Below are 21,532 nucleotides of genomic sequence, written 5' to 3'. Positions count from 1 at the left end.
CACGGCCTCATGCATGTGGAAGTCAGCCTCCTGCATACCGCACTTTCTGTTTTCAAAGCAGCACCCACTCACCAGCGCCATCATGGTCGATATGCAAGTCGAACAGCATCAGACCGTTGAGGCGGACTGTTTGCACCAGAGCATGATCAGATGGGCTAAGAGGAATGAAAGGAATCTGGTGACGCAGGTGAGGAGGAGAGGTCGTTATCAAACGGCAAAATCTACGCCGTTACGGCACTCCGCTTGTCGGAGCAGATCCCCGTCACGTCGGACTTTGGACTTTTGACATCCCGCTTCCTTGGAGCGTCGACGATATATTCAGGACAACAACCACCAACTTTCTCTGCGCTCGCTTATAGCTTTGAGTACTTCCATCACGTTTGCAAAGATTCACTATGGCAGGTCTACTCAAAAAGCCTTTCAAGCTCGCACTTATCCAGCTTGCGTCAGGTAAGTGGTGAGTTCCACAACCAAGCCATGAACCTGCCAGGAACTGATCGTGCTTGCAGGAGGTGACAAGACAGCAAACCTCGCCCATGCCCGGTCGAAAGTGATTGAGGCAGCGAAGGCTGGAGCCTCTATGATCGTGCTCCCCGAATGCTTCAACTCTCCGTACGGCTGTCAATACTTTCCCAAATATGCAGAGACCATTCTTCCGTCACCTCCATCCGAAGAAAAGTCGCCTTCGTGGCATATGCTGTCCTCAGTGGCAGCAGAAACAAAGACATATTTGATTGGTGGAAGCATACCTGAATTTGTACCAGAAACGAAAGAATACTTTAATACCTCACTGGTGTTTTCGCCTACGGGCAAGTTACTGGCAACGCATCGCAAGACGCACCTGTTTGACATCGATATACCTGGCAAGATCAAGTTCAAGGAGAGCGATGTGCTGTCTCCAGGAAACAAGGTGACTATTGTGGATTTACCAGAATATGGTAAGATCGGTCTTGCCATCTGCTACGATGTCCGTTTCCCGGAGCTTGCCATGATCGCCGCCAGGAAGGACGCCTTCATGTTTGTCTATCCGGGAGCCTTCAACACTACAACTGGTCCTATGCACTGGTCACTACAAGCGAGGGCTAGAGCCATGGACAATCAGTTTTACGTGGCTATGTGCAGTCCTGCTCGAGACACGGAAGCAACCTATCATGCCTACGGACATTCGATGATTGTCAATCCGAATGCCGATGTTTTGACTGAGGCCGAAGAGCATGAGGACATTGTATATGCGGATATTGATGGAGAAAAGATTGAGGAGACAAGGAAAGGCATTCCTATCTATACACAGAGAAGGTTTGACGTCTACCCTGACGTTAGTGCTGGAAAAGTACGTTTTGAAGATGAGTCTGGATAGTGAACGAGAGTCAGGCTTTAGAGGCCCATACATGAACGAAGAGGACATTATGCCATACCAACATCTGGTAGATTAAATGAACACCATCTATCACTTCTCTTCCTCAAAAATCGCGACGAATTCCAGTCACGTGATTGGATGCAAAATCTTGGCGTGACCTTCCATTTTCGGTCTAGCCCACATCTCGAATTCGTTCTCCGTCTGCGCAAAGTGCTTCATTCAATCCGACCTCGTTCTCAGTCGCAGTCTCTTCAACCTCGTCACTTTCCCTCTTTTTGTCGCTGTTCTTCTCGCAAGTACGTATACAACCCGTCAAACCCCCGATCAACTCGACATCGAATGCGAAGAACAAAATTTGCTGACTCCAAGACAGAACCGCCAAAATGGTCAAAGACAACCCCAAGACTCAGCCCAAGAAGACGACGCCGGCTCCCAAGAAGTCGCGCTCTGCCATCTCCGATGTCGTCGCCCGCGAGTACACCATTCACCTCCACAAACGAGTATGTCTAGCCTCTTGAGTCACCCAGTATCCTGGTCCCGAAGAAACGGGAAAAACACAACCCAAGGAAGAGATGGAAATCAGTTTTATGAAGTCCACCCGAATGGCTTATCCCTTTTTGATTCTAAGCATTTTGGACGGAAGACTGATATATACATTTAAAGATCCACGGTGTTTCTTTCAAGAAGCGAGCGCCCCGCGCCATCAAGGAGATTCGCAAGTTTGCGACCATCTCTATGGTATGTTCATCCTCCCTTCGTCACACCATTTGGTGTGAGGCAAGTGGTGTCAGGGCCAGTCGCTAACGCTCCTAACAGGGAACCAAGGATGTTCGTCTCGACCCCCAATTGAACAAGAAGGTGTGGGAGTCCGGCATCAAGGGTGTCCCCTTCCGTCTGCGCGTGCGCATCAGCCGTAAGCGTAACGACGAGGAGGGCGCCAAGGAGAAGCTGTACAGCTATGTCCAGGCCGTCAACGTCAAGGAGAAGGAGGCCAAGGGTCTGCAGACTGTCGTTGTTGAGGACTCATAATCTCGCAACTTTGAACTTGGACGAAAAAGCATGAGCGAAAACCTTTTTTCACATACTCGAACATCGAAGGGGTGGTCGGCGTACCAATGAATCGGCCGCCAGAGAAGAGACATGATGGTGCAGGCAATCCCGGCACAGAGGAACATTGCCTGGATGGGTACAGCCAGATACCTGGTAGATACCCGAGGGCGGATTTGCTGAGCGTACTGACTTAGGCTATGCTGGCAATATCAGAAGCGACAATCTACTTGGCCAAAGCAATTCACGAATCAAAAATGAAATCATGCTTCCCATATGTACCTGTATACCTTCGTTGAATCATCGAGCGAGCATAGTCGCGCAAAGAAGAACGCAGTACGGAGTATGCACAGTCAAGTTCCGTGTATTTTGTCATCTATCAACACAATGTCATTCGAAGCCTGGCATCCTTAATACAATCATTGCCACAGCATCCTCCGCCTTGTACCGTCAACTGTGGTGCTGTTCCCCTTCTACGCAGCAGACCTGAATGCAGAAGGTGATGTACGGAGAGCCAGATCTGCAGCAAACAATGACCTATCCAACAGGAGCTCGATGACAAGATCTCAAGTGAAATCTTGCCAGAGATCACCACCGTTGCTGGTCATGTCTGCATGCGGCTCAATCCGTCTTCCCTGCTGCTTTCCATCGTTTCCACATACTCCACGGCAAGATTCCCCGATCATTTGGCAGTCAACACAGCGTCGGTTGGCGTAAGGCAGCTCAACATAGCCCACAAGAGGACTCGGAGACAAATCCTTTCGACGACTGACCCGCGGACATCCCGAAACCGTCACCAGCAGAGTACAATCTGGCATTCCCACAACCTGAACCAATCCACATGCATCGTAAGCCTCTCCATATGACAACCTCCAATCCAACCATGTTGTAAAGATACGACGAAGAAAAACCCTCTTTTCCTTCTGTACAGGTGGCAAGCAGAATGCCGTAAACTGTCAAACAAAGCCCAAACTCCTCGCTGTGCAATATGTAGGCTGGTACTGCACTCAGCAATTTGAGCGTACAATGCCTTGCTGCGCTGAAATGTTGTTCGGTTGGACCACTTTTGTCGCCCAAAACTCCAGCTCCGCTCGAATCGAGAAAGAATCATTTGTAGAATAAAACATTAGCAAATTAATCAAGCACTTTTGTTATCTTCCAAGGCCTTTGAAAGTTGAGTGCCCATCTCCGGAGTTTTGACCTTGAATACCCATCGGGTGAGGTTCCCTTTGTAGAAGAGAGCACCCCTAACAGCGCCACTCTTATTCGAAGGGACGTTTTCGTAAGTGACGCTCTCGATCAGGTGGGAGTTGATCAGGATAGATGCGCTTGGCTCGACTCGGAACACGACGCGAGTTTTGCCGGAAGATTTGTCTTTGAGGACGCGTATCAGGCCAACTCCCATAGAGTTCCAGTCGTTAGGGGCCATCTTGGGATTGGTTTTTGCACTCTCTGCAGTGACAAACATAAGAGCTTTCGAACGGCCTTCCCATAGGCAAGTCTCATTCTCTTCTCCTGTTCGTGAATCCATTAGCGATGTCTGCGGGTCATCGTTCGTTTCGTCTGTGTCGTTGGTGGCAACAGACTCATTGTCCGTCAGCCCAGGTGAAGTGGCGCGGGATGAAACCGCGGAGCTGGTAGCTGAACCACCTCCCAAGTGGGGCACAGCACCCAGGAACCCTGGCGCTGGAGCAGACGCTGGTGCACCAAACTGGAACCCCAGCTGAGTCGGAGTGTCGGCGGGCTTCGACGTGGTTGCAGGCGTGCCAAAGAGAGAACCGAATGGCTTCTGTTCTGACGTGCCGCCAGGCGAAGGAGCCGTGAACTTGAAGGATGGCGCATCTTTCTTGTCGTCACCATTCCCGAATGAGATTGCTTGCCCCTGCTTCCAAGTATTATCGGTGCCTGCTGGTGAGGCAAGAACTGATTTGGACAGATGACTGCTCGGTTTCTCTGCATTGCTGGGCGTCGTTGGGCGAGACCCAAATAGTCCCTCGCCAGGCACTGGTCCATCTCTAGTCAAGCCACCAGCAAAGATCGAAGCACCAGGGGTCGACGTTGAAGACGTGGTTGGCGGTGTCGGGGTGAATGTGAAGGTGGAAGGCTTGTAGGAGGACTTGGAGGTACCAGTAGCTGGGGTCAACGGCGAGAATGAAGGAGTCTCGGGTGTGGATTTTCCAATGTGGGAGCCCCAAATGGCAGGTGGGAAAGAGGAATTCTTCGCCTGCTGCATTATGGGCGTTTCGTCCTGCTCAGTCTCGTCCTTCTCCTCGGTGACTGACGTGACATCTTCCTTGTTGTTCGGGTTTGGCTCGACGCGGTCGAACAAGCTTTTCCCTGCGCTGGCAGTCTTTCGTCCTCGGTCAAGGGCAGCTTGCAAGTCGTTATCGTCGTCGTCGTCGTCCTCCTCCTCTTCTCCCTCATTGTCTTCCAAGGTTTCGTCTTCCTGTTGATCATCGTCATCCGCATCATCTACCTCATCCTCGTCGTCATCAGCTTTATCTTCACTGGCTTCTTCAGCTTGGTCGCTACTACCCTGCGATTGCTCGCCGCTGGTGCTTGCCGAGGAAAGGGATGCAAATGGGTTGGAAGAAGACGTTGTAGAGAATGAATTGCCAAAGGAGAATTTGGGGGCCGGAGCATCCTTTGGTGCGTCAGACACAGCCGAAGATTTGGATGTTTCCTTTGAAGAACTTGATCCACTTGTTGGCTTGAAAGTGGGAGCAAATCCTCCTTTCGAAATGGCTTCAATTTTGGCTCGTTTCGCTCGTGCCTCTTCCTCAAGCTGTTTGTTGAAGGCCTCTTCATCATCTTCGTCAGAGTCAAAGTCCTCTGCTTTGCGCTTCTCAATCAAATCCTTCTCGAATTTCTCTGCATTTGCTTTTGCTTGCTGGCCGAATGCACCCATGAAGTTTGTATTACCACCTCCGAATTTGGGCACCTCAAAAGTCGGCATCTTCGGCGGTGACTTCGTTGGAGTCGTGGATGGCACGGGTGTGAATGTCGATGACGCTGTTGGCTGGGCGGCATCACTATTACCTCCCCTTATGGACGCAAATGGTTTTGGAGTTGCACTCGACCCAGCGGTAAGTCCAGCAAACGGATTGGAGCTCGGCTGAAAGCCAGAAGAAGGCTGTGCTCCTTGAGCAGCCGTACTGGATTTCGGAATCATGTTATTGAATAACGTTGTTGCCTGTGAGGAAGGTGTGTTCCGCATAGCGCCATCAGACATGGTCGTGTCGGCAACGGGAGCTGACTGCTGTGGTTGGAAGCCGCGGGTGGAAGCTGCAGGAGCAGGAGTTGACTGAGAATGCGCAGTTTGGGCGGCAGTTTCTGAACGATATCGCTTGTTATGAGCAGGTTCGGTCTCGTGGTTATCAACCTCGTCACCCTTGCGTTTAGACCCTGCAACATTTCGCTTAAACAAACCCAATGAAGCTCCAATACTGTCACGAGCTGCAACGTAATGGCGAATGATATTGTCAAAGTCGGTGGTGCGGGGGTTGAGACTCGCAATCTTCCGTTGCAGACCAAGGTTCAGAGAGTGCAGACGGTAATTACGATCGAAGTCGCGGAATTGCTCGGCACCAAGATGGCCAGGGATGAGCGATGATGCCTTTGTGTAGACTTGTCTCTTTGACTGTCCGGATGCCGGTGTAGACTCCATGTCCTTACCCTGTGACAGCGTAGCTTGCTCCGCAGCGCCGACTCTTTGTAGACTTGGTCTTGGCGTTTCGGCAGGCTTGTTGCTAGTTGCACTGCCAAAGGTGGAAGCCGGAACAGCGGTCTCTGCCGTCGCAGTTGAAGCAGCCCTGTCGGCCTCTGACGTGTTCTCCGAAGGTCTGAAGAGGTGAGAAGAAGAGCCATTTTGCTCTGGCTTGCCTGTGGATGCTGGCTTGAACAATGCGCCAAAGGCTGGCTTCGCAGGCGTATCAGCTTCGCCGGATGGCTGCCCAAACAGTTCTTTAGACTTCTCTGTTGGCGCAGCAGATGTCTTTGCAGGCGAAAACAGTCCTCCACTTGAGGCAGGTTGGGAAGGCGCCGAAAAACCGAACATTGCTTTCGCTGGCGAGGGTGTAATCTCATTCTGTGTCTTTTCCAGTCCGATAGCCTTTCCCCCCGCAGCAGTGTTTTCGGCTTGTGCTGGCTTTACGCCAAAGGCAAAGATATTAGGATTCGACGATTGGATTATTGAAGAGGATGCGTTCGTATTGCTTGCACTTGCTGCAGACGGCTGGCTCGTTGTACCGAAGCTGAAGGCCGGTTTTGACGGCTGCGGCGCGTCTGCTGGCGTTGCTGCAGGTGCCGCCGCCGAAGACGTGCCAAAGCTGAAGGCTGGTTTTGATATAGGAGCAGGAGAGCCACTAGCCGAACCAGCAAAGAGGCTGGCAAATGGGTTGGCTGCTGGTCGCGAGTCTTGCTCAGAGGTTGAAGCAGCTGGCTTTTCAGGAGATGTGCTGCGCTGTTCGGATGCCGCAGGTTGAGGGGAGGTCGCAGAACCACCAAGAGACGTCGTAGCTGACTTTGTTCCTTCATTCGTAGTCGTACCAAGACCACCGAAAGGGTTCTTGGAAGTTTCAGGTTGTTGAGTCTGTCCGAATGAGAATGTAGTAGAAGGTTGATTGCTCGCGGTGTTGCCGGAACCAAAGATATTACTACCACCTGGAGTGCTGGCACCATTGGTCTGGGCCTGTGAAGTCGTCTTCGGTGCAGAATTAAACTTCGGCGCCTCAGGTTGCGAAGTACTACCCTGGCCGAAGGAAAAAGCAGGAAGTGGGGTTGGAGCGGTTGACGAGCTCTCGCTACCGAAACTGAAGCTGGAAGCAGACGTCGGGGCAGTCGAGGTGTGTGTGTTCTGGCCGAAGCTGAAGCCTGATGTCTGGTTCGGCGGCTGCGCAGGTGCCGCTTGACCAAATCCACCGAAAGCAGGTTGCGAGGACTGACCGAATGGATTGCTCGTTGCGGTCGATTGTTCCGGCTTCGAGGTTCGACCAAAGAGACCATCACCATTTGTTTTCACAGGAGATTTCGCTTCTTGATTCGTGCCAAAGCTAAATGTTCCAGCTGATTGTTGCTGTGCTGGCTGCCCGAAGCTGAACCCGGAACTCATATTGCTTTCAGCATTGGTTGCCCCAAAGGTATTTCCGAGGGCAGCTTTCTTCTGAGGTGATTCCATGGAGATATCCTGTTCGTTGTTGGCCGCCTCCCCAGTCCCGTTCAACGAAGCAAAAGGATTCGGCGTGGAGGAAGTGGTGCCGAAGGTGAAGGAACTCGACGAAGGAGGTTGGAAGCTGAAGCCGGCATTCGTACCAGGCCCGGGCTGAGGAAAGGATTGGCTCGCGCCAAATGTGGTGCCACCGTTCGTGTTAGAGAAGGTTTGTTGCTGGGTGCTCTGTCCGAAGGGATTCGGTGAGCTGCCGCTGTTGAAGGAATGTTGAGATCGGTTCACACCTAGCCTGCCTTTTGGCGTAGCGATCCTGCCTCAAGTTAATGTCAATGCCCTAAAGTGATTGCGGAACGGTGTGGAAGGGTAAAGTTGACTGTTTTGCTAAGGGAAAATATAACCATGGAACCGGGACAGCGCGCCGAACCGGCTCGATGGCATTCACTTTCCAAAAACAACAACAAGCACGGCGAGGAATGAGGTTCTCGGGAGTGAAGGATATTGACGTACTTTCTCTTTGCAAGCTGAGCTGCGGTCGACATCTTGGGCTTGTCTTCACCCTGAGATGTATTCGCAGTAATACCGTTCTCCTTTGTGATGTAGGAATCCGCCTCGCGTTTCGGCATCTCACTGGAGGGCGGCGGACGGCCGTGAGAGAGTGCTGGAAAGGGCAAGAGATGAGTAGAAGAGGACCATTGAGTCGGAAGCCGTTAGGTGATCTTCTGTTCAAATAGTATCACCTCAGGAGGAGTGTCAATAAAAAGCTGGGAAAGAGATGAATGTCTTGCCGTTGTGACCGCAGAATCGGCTGCTCCCTTTGTCGCTGGCCAATCACCGCAAAGCGACTTCGAGTAATGAGGTTGGCTTGGCAGTACACGTGATCGTGTGATGAATCAGGAGAATCAAAACAACGATTCGGACTCTTCACTCCTTGATGCTACTGATATTCTTGTTGAACGCGGCGAATTGTGCGTTGAGCCTGCGCGTTCACTCTAGATCCTTCTTGTCCGTTGTCTCTCCCGTGTCCTTACCACAAGGTGAGACTGGTAACAATACCGCTGTGCCGTCTTCTGCCCCTGACTAATCACCTTGTTGAATGGAAATACCTAGGTACTGCTTTGTCGTGAAACGCTGCAGACTAGCCGCAGAGCTTCTAGTTGAGATAATCGCATTGACCAGATTATTCAGATGAAGGCATGATGCGCTATTCTCTGCTGAAACAAGCCGCCTAATAATGGCTTTGTGGCCTTCTTTCAGTTATCATATATTGAGTAATGGATCATGATACACCCATGCATCAAAGACCATGTTGCATGTTCTAATCTTTGTCGATAAATCAGGGGTCTCCCAGGATCACTTGGTGGTTGATGTTGCATCATCGCTTGCTATGCTTACACCAAGGTGTCTGAGCCGATGACCTCGACAAACGAATATCAACTGCGGCGAGTCTCTTTCCAGAGTAGCTGCCATTCACCATGCTCAACCTGAAGATCATCAAGGTCGACAATGCAACTTTCTTTCGGAGGATTGACTCTTAGTGGCTGGACGCCACATTAGCTCGGACGACATCTCCATTCCTCAATACCGGAAGTATATGAGCGACGCCGACTTACAGCGAGGTCCGAATGTATCTGCTCCTGTTCGGACCGAGAGTGGCAGTGTCTACAGTGTCTACGTGCTCCTTTGGACCTCCATGGCTGACGGCGGGTGTCTTCATAGGGATCAATGATTGCTGTGCTAGCTATCGTATATGCGGGTGTTTGTTTTTGAGATATATGTCCAGGCTGCTTGTGGCGGGCAGATTCGATACGAGTTGCTCAGAAGAAATCAAGGACCAACTTGCACGGTGACCTTGTTTTGCTGCATGGTCAGCATTGCTGCAGGGGGACCGGGAATCTTGCCATTCTTGTTTGTTTGTCCACCCTTACCGTCTCGGCTAACCTCGCATTGAGGTTGTGCCCAGCTGAAAGACAGCCTTACCAACATCAACACCACGTGGCGCGCCCTGGCGTCCGATCCAGCTATCTGCAAATTTGGCAGTATGAACACTATGCGCAGATGATATTGCCGGGTCCTCGTTGTCGACGAGGAAACATCAGTAGATCGTCTCCACATGTCGGTTTGTCTCAAGTCAATGACACGTAGCACAATCAAAGTGACTCGACATGAAAAGCAGAAGCATGAGTACGAAAACAGCATTGCACCCAATCCTGAAATTCTACGAACCTGCTGCTGTGCAACCCAAGTCAGCTATTTCTTCTCCACCATACACTCCCCACTCTCCTGCCCTTTCTGCACGACTGCAAACAATTTTCCGCACATGATCATGTCTGTTGTTCAGACGACGGCCAGGCACTAGGGACGAGGGATGCTTGCATGATGGGGAAACTTTTCGTCCCATGCGGTGAAGATCGGCCGGAAGAGTGAGCTCCCAGACAGACTCCCTCACGGCTCGATTGGAAACCGTTGCAAAGTGCAGCATGGTGCTTGGCCATCAAGCTTTCTCACATGGGACACGGCAGGGGAGACCTCAGGCACACCAAACAGATGATATGTATGACAAACAGATTGCCCAAAAGGCAACATCAAGGTCGAATGAGGCGCACCCTCCTTGCTGGAACATCCTGTCCCGTCCCAATGTAGTTCTTACTTGCACATTGCACGTCCCGGGACGGCTGATGACTTGGCATATGTAGATGGGCAAACGGTCGAAACGGATGGTAGAGCCGACGAGTAGAGTCGGTGGCACTACCAGCTGAACATCACATAGGAATCACTACCCGGGTTTGACAAGTCACATCCAGCCCATGCATCCGAGGCCTCGGAAAGAACTATACTGAACGTATCCTGGAGTAAGGGATGGCCAGCCACACCAGGCAAACGACCCATGCTCTGCCAACCTCGGGCGCAGCATGGTAAGCGAGAGCACTAACGGCGGAGAGAAACAACCATTCAGCAGGTGCAAAAACCTGCAGCTCAGGGTTCATCCCAGTAGTCGCTGCGATGAATCATGACCTACGCCCCTCGATGTTGTTAAGGCGATGAGGGGAAATAAGCGCAGCCTCACTGGGGTCGGATGCAAATAGACGGGAACTAACCGACAACAGGTTAGCCAACAGATCCAAGTGTCCAGCCTGAGCGCCACGGAGAATTGCCATTGGTGAACCAGCCTGGGGAGCCACCAAGGGACCACCTGTCTGTGCCTGTGTAGCCCAAAAATAAACCGCTATCCAGGCTATGGGTATTGGCATATGCGGGTGTCATACGGCTACCAACTCCCAACTGGCAAAATGCTGTGACATCGCCACCACACACCATAATTGAACTTTCAAACAAAGGTCTGGCCGAACACATTCCGCTTCGATCACCTCGTAAAGACGGCAGGGCCACATCCCAAAGGCTGTGCGGAGCAGTGCTGACAGACTGGAAATGCCGAGGCCTCCCCAGCTGTTGCAGTAGCAGCATCGAGCCTCACGGGGCTATTTAGTCCTCATGATGCCTCGCTCTTGCCATGCATTTCACTTTTTCATTCACTACAAAAGTCAGTTCACACACACTCACTCACTGATCGGCGATTGACCAATACGTTTCCTTTACAACCACTAACCAACACAATCGCTTGAAACACTCTTTACCCAGCATGCTTAACTCTCTTCTATCAGCAGTTGCTGCTACAGCCTTACTCTCCTCGTCCCTCGTCTCTGCCGCCCCATTCAGCTCTCACGATGCCCGCAACCCAAGTCCCCAATGGTCCGACTGGCAGGGCGAGGGTAAAGAATGGGGTCAACCTTGCAACTCCGAGACGGTCAGAACGCGGGTTGACTTCAACAAAATGGCCCCAGCCGACCGGAAAGCCTACACCGACGCAGTCAAGTGCCTGATGGCTCAACCCTCTCAGATCGACAACTCGGAGTACCCAGTCGCAGTCAACCGCTACATGGACTACGCGACCATCCACGTCAACCGGACCCAACATGTCCACCTTGACGCTTTCTTCCTCACATGGCATCGCTACTTCCTGTTTCTTTATGAGACCGACCTCCGACAGACCTGCGGCTACGAAGGCGCCTTCCCCTACTGGGACTTCGCCTCGACCGCCTCCGACCCAACGTCGTTCCCCATCTTCGATGGCTCTGAGTACTCCATGTCCGGCGATGGCGTGTACAATAACACTGGCCCCATCGTCCTTGGCCCATCGCTGACGATCCCACACGGCGCCGGCGGTGGCTGCGTAACCACAGGCCCATTCGCCGATATGATCGCACCAATCAAGTTCATCGACCCTTCGTACCTTTTCAACGGCACACTACCAGATGGCGCCTTCGACTACAACGACATCTGTCTTATGCGCGATATCAACGCCTACGTGTCCCAGACATATACGAACGAAGACCAACTCGTGGCTGCCGCCCACGCCGCCAATGCCAGCGAGTTCGAGTACCTCCTCAACGGTGTCATAGGTAGTGCCAGTCTGGGCATCCACTCGGGCGCGCACTTCAGTGTCGGCGGGCAAATGGACAGCATTCACGTCTCCGCTCAAGATCCCATCTGGTATCCCCTCCACACCATGATCGACAGAGTCTACACGAGCTGGCAAATTAACTACCCCGACTTGGCCAACACGTTGGACGGTAGCACCGGAACTGCGCTTAACGTGCCTCCCAGCCCCGTCGTCACGCTCAATACCACCGAGCCTGATTGGGGATACTTCCAGCTCAATCCCATCCAGGTTCAGGACTTGATCAGCACGACGGCTGGTCCTTTCTGTTATCAGTACGATAATGTCATCTCATAAAAGGCTTGAGCTTGCCGGCACGCAACACCACAGGCACGGATGTATTTGTTATTCATAGCGTTTGTTCATATTATTAGTTGGGATACCAGGAAATGCGGCGGCGGAAACGAGAGCGATTGGGGCTCTACCAGTTACCAGCAGTATCATGTCTAATGTGTAAATAAAAGTCGTTGCATCCTGAAAAACAAAATACCAATTTATTTTTCAATTCTCACATCATTCTACAAGCTCCCTTTCACTCTACAAGCGCTGGTATGTACAGGAGAAGAGATGACATTGGGTCGTGGGTGATGCGCTGCCAACATTGAGAGAATATCTGAATCGACTGAGTGAAAGCCGTGTTCGGTGAATTGTGTCCAAAAGTTCTTGCTGGGTCATGAAAAGTAGGGAAAATTACTTAAATAGGCAGGTATGCATACCTATTTGCGGAATACTGTCGAAGATGACATAAGTTAAATGAACGACCACTGCCATAATTGCTGCCCAGAGGTGCAACAACCTGCTAGCGCTTTGAATGCGTGCTGTAACATGAGTGCCGGTATTGATCTTACTGGCAAGGTCGAATGCCTCACCTGGTAAGTGCTAATTGTTTTCCTGTCGAATGCCTGACCTGGTAAGTGCTAATTGTTTTCCTCAGCCCACGGCAGGCCTAGCTAACATCACCAGCGCTGGCAGCGCAACCAGTGCAATGCTGAGGAATGAGTTCATGCAACATCGAAAACGGAATGCAGCCTTCCAATTGCTAGATCAACTCCATTCTAGATGTCTATCGACTGCATATATCGGGTATGGGACAGCTTCACATATCACTGGGGCTCCCCTAAAAGTAACCCCTCCTAAGGCGGAACTGGCTCATCCACCGCCTCTCATCAGCCTGTCGTTCCAACGCCTTCCTCATCACCTTTGAGTACTCCTCCGCCTTCTCGCGCTCCTCCCGTTCCTGTTTTGCACTCGCAGTCTCGTTGCTCTCAAGCTCTTTGACCAGTTCCTCATGGTCCACGTACTGCGGAGTCGTCGTGACGATGCCAATCTTCTCGCCCGTCCACACGAGGAGATCTCCATCACCACGGCGTCCCCACTCACTATTGGAAACTTCGAGCGGGATGATCTTGCGCGCGACTTGATCGCCGTGAACGGAGGCGCCGCCTTCACCGACCTCGAAGCCATTGATGTTCCACTTACGAACCAGGCTGCGGCCATCGCGCTCAATCCACTTCAGTCCGCCTTCGGAGTCAGAGAAGACGATCTTCGTCCCCTGCGAGGCGGCAGACAGCACTTTCGAGCTTGCGGCTTCTTGTCTGTTCTTGTAGCTGAACAGTGAGCCATCGGAGCTGACACTAGGACTCCTCCCGAGGTCTAACATGTCGTCCTCTGAGGGATTACTGGTCGTAAGGGGATCTTGGCCTGACGGGGTCTGTCCGGGTATGACGTGAGGAAGGGAGTAGAGTTCTAGAGATCCACGGCCCCGATATTCACCGCAGGCGACGAGTGTTGAGCCACCAGTAACGCTGGATGGAGCCCCTGCCGGCGGATATGGTATGGAGGTAAGGGATGAAAGACTTGCGCCGGAGTGGATGACATATTGTAGGCGCGGGAAGTATCTTCGGTCGTATGATAGGATGCTTGGGAATCGTCCAGCCAGCAAGATCTCGTTCTCGGCGTGGTGAAGAATGGACAGGGGTCCTGGCTCGACTCGAGCGTATGCCATCCAGTGAGGATTCTGCCGACGGTGTGAAGGGTGCAAGTTCGACACGCGCGGAGACCATGTGGGGGGACTAGGCTCTTCAGAGAAGGGAGCGGAAGGACCAAAATTGCACGAATACAGCCCTGGGCTCTGGGTGAAGTCAGGGAGGATTGCAGTTCTATTGCCAGAGACGGCGGGCACCTCCTCGACCCGTTCTGTGCGTGTTTGTGATGTGAGTGAGTGGGAAAGTCTGGGATCAAGAATATGCAGACTCCATTGTGTTCCGACCGTGAGTGGTAGATCGGTAGAGGTGCATTGTGATAATGCTGTTATTGGGTAAGCGTATCTCGAATGTGAAATCACTTGGAAAGTGTTGAGGTCGACTTCGTTCAGGATGTTGCCGATGGCAATGAATGCCCTTTGTTGCGGTGAAAAGGTGCTGACACAGTCGACAACCAAAGACTCGTCGGGCTGCACGGTGTCGGTACAGAGTATCGATTTGCTTCGTCCGAGTTGTTTGAATTTCCGTCTACCCGAAACACTTTCTGCAAAGTCCCAGACGCATACGCTGGCGTCTTCCAGAAAACCAACTGCTCGATCGGACCCGGTCAACGTTGCAATGCCTTTGATATCTAAGGGTTTCGAAGGCTGCTCATTGAGCCACTCGGCATTCAATGGTGCATGTCTTGCCTTGTATTCCGAATACCAGTCGACACGCTCGTCCTTTGCGGACCGGTCCCATCCGTTTACCGCTCGGGCTCTGGGACTTTCTCTCATAACACTCTCTTGGTCATGCTGGTGACTGGGAGTGGCCGAGGAAGAAAGAGCAGGACGATCTGATAAGGTCAGACCTTGCAACGCATTCGTCAGACTGTTCAAAGTACCGGCTTGCCGTCTCATTGCAGCACTGGGAGACTTTTCGAAGCATTTAACCCTCCATAGTCGATTGGCACGTGCCGATCTTGCTAGGGCGGTGCACGTCTTTTGGGCGGAGATCAGCTCCTGGGGGTCGAGGTACTCGAGGATGTCTGACACGATCCCCTCTGGTAATCCCTCCATGCTGGAGGTAGTGGAGAGATCATGAGCCAAAGGCTGGGCCGTGGACACGCAGATGTACGACAATACTAGGGGAGAAGGAGAGCCTGAGGAAACGACCGAGTAATCCTAGAACGAAAGACTGAATGCCGGAAAGCAGGCAATGTTCAAAATCAATATAAATTGTATGTCGGCTGGAGCGATGTCATAGGTGTTGATAGGTACCTAGATGACAGGACGGAATCGACGGTTGATAGATGAAGGGAACCATCTGGAAGACGATGTACTCGGTTCCGGCCTATCGAGTAATCCCCCGCAGTCGTGACTGGCTGGTCGGTGCCTTGCAGAGACGATCACCATCTAATCTAATCTGCATGCTGCCAAGATTATGACGAAGAGCACGTGCATCATCGACTTCTCTTTGGAACTTGCCTTGATGCAACCAACATCGTCTGTGAGAAGTGATACTTGCACTTCTGTCAACTCGTCCACTCCACTCGCTACTCTCGTCGCATCACCTTGACTCGCTATTTCCTAGTCTGCTAGGCTGCAGGAGCACTTCGGTCACCATGGCTCCAAGCTCAACGGCAAAAAGAGGTCCCAGTATACTGGTCAGTATTATCGGACCGTATCTTCACCGTCCACAACATAGCTGATATCGTACTCAAATAGGCACGGCAGGACTCCGTCGTCAGACCAGGTCCACAAAGAAGACAGACATCCCGCATCATCACCGTTGACAATGTCCTTCAATATTCATCCGACATGCCCTCCATGCAGCAACGACAGCCAGCGCGTCCAAGAGCCTTTCGAACCGGCTCAGGCAAACCCGTCGATCCTAGACTTACTGGTCGCTATGTCGGCCCACATATACCCTCCCGCTCGACAAAGACGTCCGAGAAGCTAGTTCTATTACCCGAGGCTGTAGAAGAGGAAGATGAGAAAGGCGACTTTGGCCTTGATTCCGACAAAGGTCCTCCAAGAGATGACGAGGACTTTCGAAGACCTGGAAAAGAGGGAGTGAAGAGCTATGCAGAAAGACTACCTAAAGCCAGACGGACGGAGAAGGAACTGCCCAGAGTGACGGCATACTGTACCGCACAATCATACAAACTACAGTCGACAGCAACGTTCGTCCGGCAACGTCATGGCGCACGAACCAAGCTTTACGATGATTCCTTATACTGTGCTTATCATCTACCTTTCTTACCTGGTAATGAAGGTTATCGATTACGAAGCAGCCCAGCTGTCCAGAGTACGAAGGGCGGAACTCTGCTGGATGAGGCCATCGAGCGGAGTGAACAAAGAGACTACCGCGAAACATACTACGCCGAGGAGGAAGAAGAACACTCAGTCAGAGGTAGTTATCCACCGGAGGATGGGTTCGACTCCAATCGCAACGACGCAGACGATAGACCCCCTCGACTGAACGGACAAAGGAGAGACAGCAACCAATCACAACGTTCCGTAAGCCCTGGACCAGCCGGCGTTCCCGTTGATGCGTACCGTTTCGCGGAGATGTTTGTCTTCAGCTACGGGGTTGTTGTGTTCTGGAATTTTACCGAAAGACAAGAGAAAGACGTGCTCGCCGATTTCGCTTTTGCGACAATATCTGATCCGGTGACCAACAACGTCACCCCGCTTTCACTGACGGCAGTGCCGTTGGACGAAGAAGATTTCGAGACTGAAGAGTTCCATTTCGAGTACAACAACGAAATATCCCGGCCCCGACTGTACAACGACATGATTACCTTACGCAGCGGCGATCACATGATTAAGCTGGCAATTAGCCACGCCATAGCGCAAAGCACGAAACTGGGCTTTTTTGAAGAAACGATGGCTTCGCAGATGGAAGAAGCAAAGGATGTGCCTGGTCGACTAGCCAAAACCGGCGAACTAGGACTCAAACGAGAGGAGGTCATCAAGCTGCTAGGTGGCCTCTTCAAAAGCCGGGTCGAAGTCAACCTATGTAAGTTGCTTCTTCGATTGTGGCGTACCCGTGGCTGACAGTGCATTTTAGCATCGAACGTCCTCGATGTACCCAACTTGATCTGGGACAGCGAACCAACGCTACATCCTCTCTACAACGCGGTCCGCGAATATCTCGAAATCAAGCCTCGAATCCAGATGCTGAACGAGAGATGTCGTGTCTTTCTGGACTTGGCCGAAGTCTTATCAGACTACATATCAGACGACAAGATGTCGCGCATCACCTGGATCATCATTGTCTTGATCTGCATCTCTATCCTGGTCACCTGTTCGGAGGTGTTCCTACGCTTCGGAATGCTGAGCACGCATGGTCCGAAGGCGGGCAGCAAGGCGCTTCAGGGGTTGTCTTTGAGCACTGAACTTTGATTTGCGGTTGTTCCTACTGTTGGTCTGCTTACCTTGTAACGAGCATATATTTAATGAACTGACTAGCTTGGCGTTGGGGAAGTCAGACACGGCCCAGCAAGATGCAACCTTGAACTTATTTTCTTATGGCATCTGAATTTCGGATGGGCATTCGCATGCCTTTAATGACCTCCTCCTGCAGCACCTGTGGTGGAATTGCCACTCGAGGGCTTTTAAAATCATTGCTCCTGCAGATCACCGTGGGAGAATACATAATATCTGTACGCTCGGCGTGATGTGTGTTGTTTCCGAGCACAAATACGCTTTCATTTCCGATATCTTCGACCCTTCTATTTTCGGTTCTTGACCCAAGATCGTGATTGGAATTACATGAATGGCCATCTGTTGTGGACGAGTGGTAGATGTTGAGGAGACCCCTAGCGCGCGATCTGTAATGCGATAAGACCACTACCAGCCCCTCTGGCCCTACCCTATAATAGTCGAAGTATGTTCGGCCCGTAGTAGAGATATTTGCAGACCTTGCGAGCAATGTCTAACCTCGAATACAGTTCGAAGGCTTTATTCCTCCACGCCCGCGCGATCTGCGATTTCGCCTATCGGCCCATCTATCCACTCCTGTTCGTCAAACCATAAACGCAGTTCATGGCAACAGTGCTGGTCTAATGCACTAAGCTCTGACACCTGCAGAAGAGATGCCATGCTAAGTGATTAATGCGGGTATCCTGGAGGTGCAGCTGGTAAAGCTAGGGGGAGCAGCCCTCTGAGTCTCGTATGATACTTGTCCTGATTTCCACACTCTCCGTACAACGTATCGTGGGAGCGACATCTCCGCACGCTCGGCCAGGGCTATAGAGCGATACGAGAAGCGGAGGGGACCGAACGGCATGGCTTCTCGCCTGGGGTATACCCCTGTGTCCCCGGACGTTAGACTTACCTAATTGATGTCGAAGGGTCACTGGTGGGTGGTCTGTTAGGCCCCATCGGCTCCATCGAGGCTAGGGTCAACGTTGCATCCAAGATGCTCCTGAGGAGTCTCGTGAACAACGAAGCCGTCTTACATTTTCCTTATCACTTGGCGATTTCTTCGGTTGAACCGAGAGCTGGAAGAGGGACCTGCCTATCTGGTGACATGTTCAAGCGACGAATCAAGCTCAATATGTGCAGAGATAAGTCAGACACAGGATAACAACGGCGTTGCAGCGAAGCCCGGCTAGGAAACTAGCTTTGTGGGATCGTCAGTCTAGAGGGGCGGGCCTCCTCTTTACGAACCAGTCACACCGCGATTTCATTGGGTAGCGGTATAGAAGCGGGTGGTAGCAACTGGTTCGGCGTCAACGGCTCACTTTTTTCCAACCACACATTCATTAAGCATTGCTTCTGGAAAGGAAACCCTTGCTCCACATCGCACAGATGTCCACAACTCATATCGCTCGCATATCGGAAGACCCTTCCAGATGGGCAAGGTCTCCATCTATCAGTGTGACATGGTAATAACCCTATCTGACCGCGGCTCTTTATAAAGAAAAACTGTTTTCCCCACCATGTCGTCGTGGTTGATCACTTTTGTCGCTCTCGTGCCGGTCCTTCTCGTGGGATTGTCCGTTTTGCGTTCCACTGTGCTGTCCAAATATCTTGACGAACAACCGGCCAGGCCGAAGGAAGAGCCAGAATGAGCGCAGCAGACCAAGACCACATCGCCGCCGCACATTCTGTGGACGACCACAGAGCGACTGATCAGACTCACAATGACGTTCCCGCCCACGGGCATAACCCTTCGAAGCAAACTGGTGTTGACAAGAATCCGGACTTGACGCTGCGTTACTCTCATGAACACCAGCATAACCACTTACACCACAATCGGGCTTCAATGGCCGGTCGCCACGATGAAGTCCTCTACGCGGAGGGCACTACTTACGATAAATCCAACATTGGCGAAAAGGGTCCCCAAGACTACAGTACGCATCACCTGAGGACCGGACCGGTCAACGAGAAAGACTTTGTCGCAATGGAGGCAGGGAAAGCAACGATCGAAGGCCCAACAGCGACGAATGTCTCCGAGGACGAAGGCCGGACTCACCGCGTTTCCAGGATGTATGCGAAGAACAAGATCTTTGTGCATCTGTTCGTCTGGCTTCTTTTCACCGGGTGAGTGATCATCATCTTGTCCATCCCATGGACTGTATTCCTCTTTCTGTGATTCGGGGTTTTGATAAGTCGTTTAGATGGTGGATCGCCGGACTTATCCTGCACCGACACGACTACGGCTGGCTGATCCCTTTCCTGCTGTACCTCGCCATCACTTTGCGCATAATCTTCTTCTGGGCGCCCATCACCATCGTCACGCGACCTATGCACTTTGTCTGGAATAACACAGGTGTGCGCGTGTACCAGGCTCTGCCGGAGCGCACACGCACCCCTCTTGCAGCGCTCGTGGCCATCGCAGTGATCCTCGTCGGCACATTCGTGTCCCCCGAGTCCCAAGACAACACGCGCGGCAACCGGGCTATATCGTTGCTAGGCTTGGCGATCATGTTGGTGGTATTGTACGCGACGTCGCGCGACCGCTCCAAGATCCGTTGGCACACTGTCATCGGCGGGATGTTGACGCAGTTTGTGATTGCCGTGTTCGTGTTGAGGACTGGAGCCGGGTACGACATTTTCAACTTCATTTCCGGTCTGGCGAGGGATCTGCTGGGTTTCGCGAACCAGGGAACTGAATTTCTCACCGCGGCGTCGGTGCTGAAATTGGGTTGGTTCTTGACTGGAGTGGTGCCGCCGATCATTTTCTTCGTGTCGCTTGTCCAGCTGCTGTACTATTTCGGCGTGTTGCAGTGGTTCATCGGCAAATTCGCCGTCTTCTTCTTCTGGTCTTTGCGCGTGTCAGGCGCGGAGGCGGTCGTCGCTGCTGCGTCCCCGTTCATCGGCCAGGGTGAGTCGGCAATGCTGGTGAGGCCGTTTGTGCCGCACTTGACGCTCGCCGAGATCCATCAGGTCATGACGTGCGGGTTTGCTACTATCTCGGGATCAGTGCTAGTCGCATATATCAGTCTCGGACTGAATGCCCAGGCTATGGTGTCAAGTTGTATTATGTCGATTCCCGCGTCATTGGCTGTATCGAAGATGAGGTATCCGGAGACAGAGGAGACAATTACTTCCGGGCGGTGCGTGGTGCCGGACGATGATGAGCATCGCGCGACGAATGCTCTGCATGCGTTTGCGAACGGCGCATGGCTTGGTATCAAGATCGCGGGAATGATCGTTGCGACGCTGCTTTGTATCATTGCGCTGATCGGGCTGATTAATGGGTTGCTGGGGTGGTGGGGAAAGTGAGTACCAACGATCCATCCTGAATAGGAACACGGCTGACCGGGAGTACCTAGGTATATCAACATCACGCAGGACGGCGAAGCCTATCTCACGCTGCAGTTGATTCTGGGGTACATTTGTTATCCTGTCGCGTTCCTGCTCGGCGTGCCCCGGGACGATTTACTGCAAGTCGCCCAGCTTATCGGCATCAAGGTTATCGCCAATGAGTTTGTTGCGTATAACAGTCTTACCAGTGAGGCTGAGTATATCAATATGAGTCCGCGGTCGAAGTTAATTGCTACTTATGCTCTTTGCGGTACGTTTTTCCTCACCTGAAGCGGTGGCATTGGCTGATTCGCGTTTTATAGGGTTTGGAAACTTTGGTTCCTTGGGTACCCAGATTGGCGTGTTGTCACAAATTGCGCCGTCGAGGGCAGGTGATGTCTCGAAGGTGGCTTTGTCGGCGCTGTTCTCAGGGGTCTTGTCGACACTGACTTCGGCTTCAATTGCTGGTCTTTTGGTCACGGATCAGACTACCCTGTCGCAAAGTACTTAGACTGGATGACCGAAGGCGCTAAGATGTGCATTGGGACCTTGAGTCTTAGTCGGTAGAGTCATGCCGTTCTTGCTACACAGCAGAGGCCGGAATCCGAATGTCATTCCAAACAGTCTAGTTAATTGACGTGACGTGCTGGACAGTAGCAGAATACAGGCTCCACTGTGCAGCGCGTCTTGAACATCGGCTTTACGCGTGCTCAGTTGGAATTCATACTCAATCATCAAGTAATA

The 21,532-nt window shown here is 52.0% G+C and overlaps 5 protein-coding genes across 5 annotated transcripts; 4 read left to right on the top strand and 1 right to left on the bottom strand.

Moving 5' to 3' along the window:
* Positions 1 to 395: 395 nt before the first annotated feature.
* Positions 396 to 2,386, top strand: EDD37DRAFT_659572 (carbon-nitrogen hydrolase; the record flags this gene model as incomplete). The annotated part of the gene is made up of 5 exons (XM_062819048.1): positions 396 to 450; positions 510 to 1,330; positions 1,768 to 1,857; positions 2,021 to 2,095; positions 2,174 to 2,386. The coding sequence occupies 5 exons, from the start codon at positions 396 to 398 to the stop codon at positions 2,384 to 2,386; spliced, it is 1,254 nt and encodes a 417-aa protein (XP_062666347.1).
* An 8,470-nt stretch (positions 2,387 to 10,856) lies between these two features.
* On the top strand, positions 10,857 to 12,577 carry EDD37DRAFT_640141 (tyrosinase). Its single transcript, XM_062817219.1, has one exon. It carries the CDS (start codon positions 11,209 to 11,211, stop codon positions 12,361 to 12,363), a length of 1,155 nt encoding a protein of 384 aa, XP_062666346.1. The 5' UTR covers positions 10,857 to 11,208; the 3' UTR covers positions 12,364 to 12,577.
* Positions 12,578 to 12,921: 344 nt separating this feature from the next.
* EDD37DRAFT_640140 (uncharacterized protein) lies at positions 12,922 to 15,370 on the bottom strand. The gene has a single exon (XM_062817218.1). The coding sequence runs from the start codon at positions 15,104 to 15,106 to the stop codon at positions 13,184 to 13,186; it is 1,923 nt and encodes a 640-aa protein (XP_062666345.1). The 5' UTR covers positions 15,107 to 15,370; the 3' UTR covers positions 12,922 to 13,183.
* A 32-nt stretch (positions 15,371 to 15,402) lies between these two features.
* EDD37DRAFT_151630 (uncharacterized protein) lies at positions 15,403 to 17,787 on the top strand. Its single transcript, XM_062809669.1, has 3 exons — positions 15,403 to 15,693; positions 15,755 to 17,051; positions 17,103 to 17,787. Exons 1-3 carry the CDS (start codon positions 15,652 to 15,654, stop codon positions 17,435 to 17,437), a joined length of 1,674 nt encoding a protein of 557 aa, XP_062666344.1. The 5' UTR covers positions 15,403 to 15,651; the 3' UTR covers positions 17,438 to 17,787.
* A 1,092-nt stretch (positions 17,788 to 18,879) lies between these two features.
* EDD37DRAFT_151605 (CNT family concentrative nucleoside transporter) lies at positions 18,880 to 21,532 on the top strand. The gene is made up of 4 exons (XM_062809668.1): positions 18,880 to 19,582; positions 19,660 to 20,763; positions 20,818 to 21,059; positions 21,112 to 21,532. The coding sequence occupies exons 1-4, from the start codon at positions 19,107 to 19,109 to the stop codon at positions 21,297 to 21,299; spliced, it is 2,010 nt and encodes a 669-aa protein (XP_062666343.1). The 5' UTR covers positions 18,880 to 19,106; the 3' UTR covers positions 21,300 to 21,532.

This window comes from Exophiala viscosa (genome assembly GCF_022695815.1).
Source record: "Exophiala viscosa unplaced genomic scaffold EDD37scaffold_12, whole genome shotgun sequence".
In the NCBI taxonomy this organism is placed as follows: domain Eukaryota; kingdom Fungi; phylum Ascomycota; class Eurotiomycetes; order Chaetothyriales; family Herpotrichiellaceae; genus Exophiala; species Exophiala viscosa.
The sequence above is the reverse complement of the archived record's forward strand: the minus strand, read 5'-3'. Positions and strand labels throughout refer to the sequence as shown.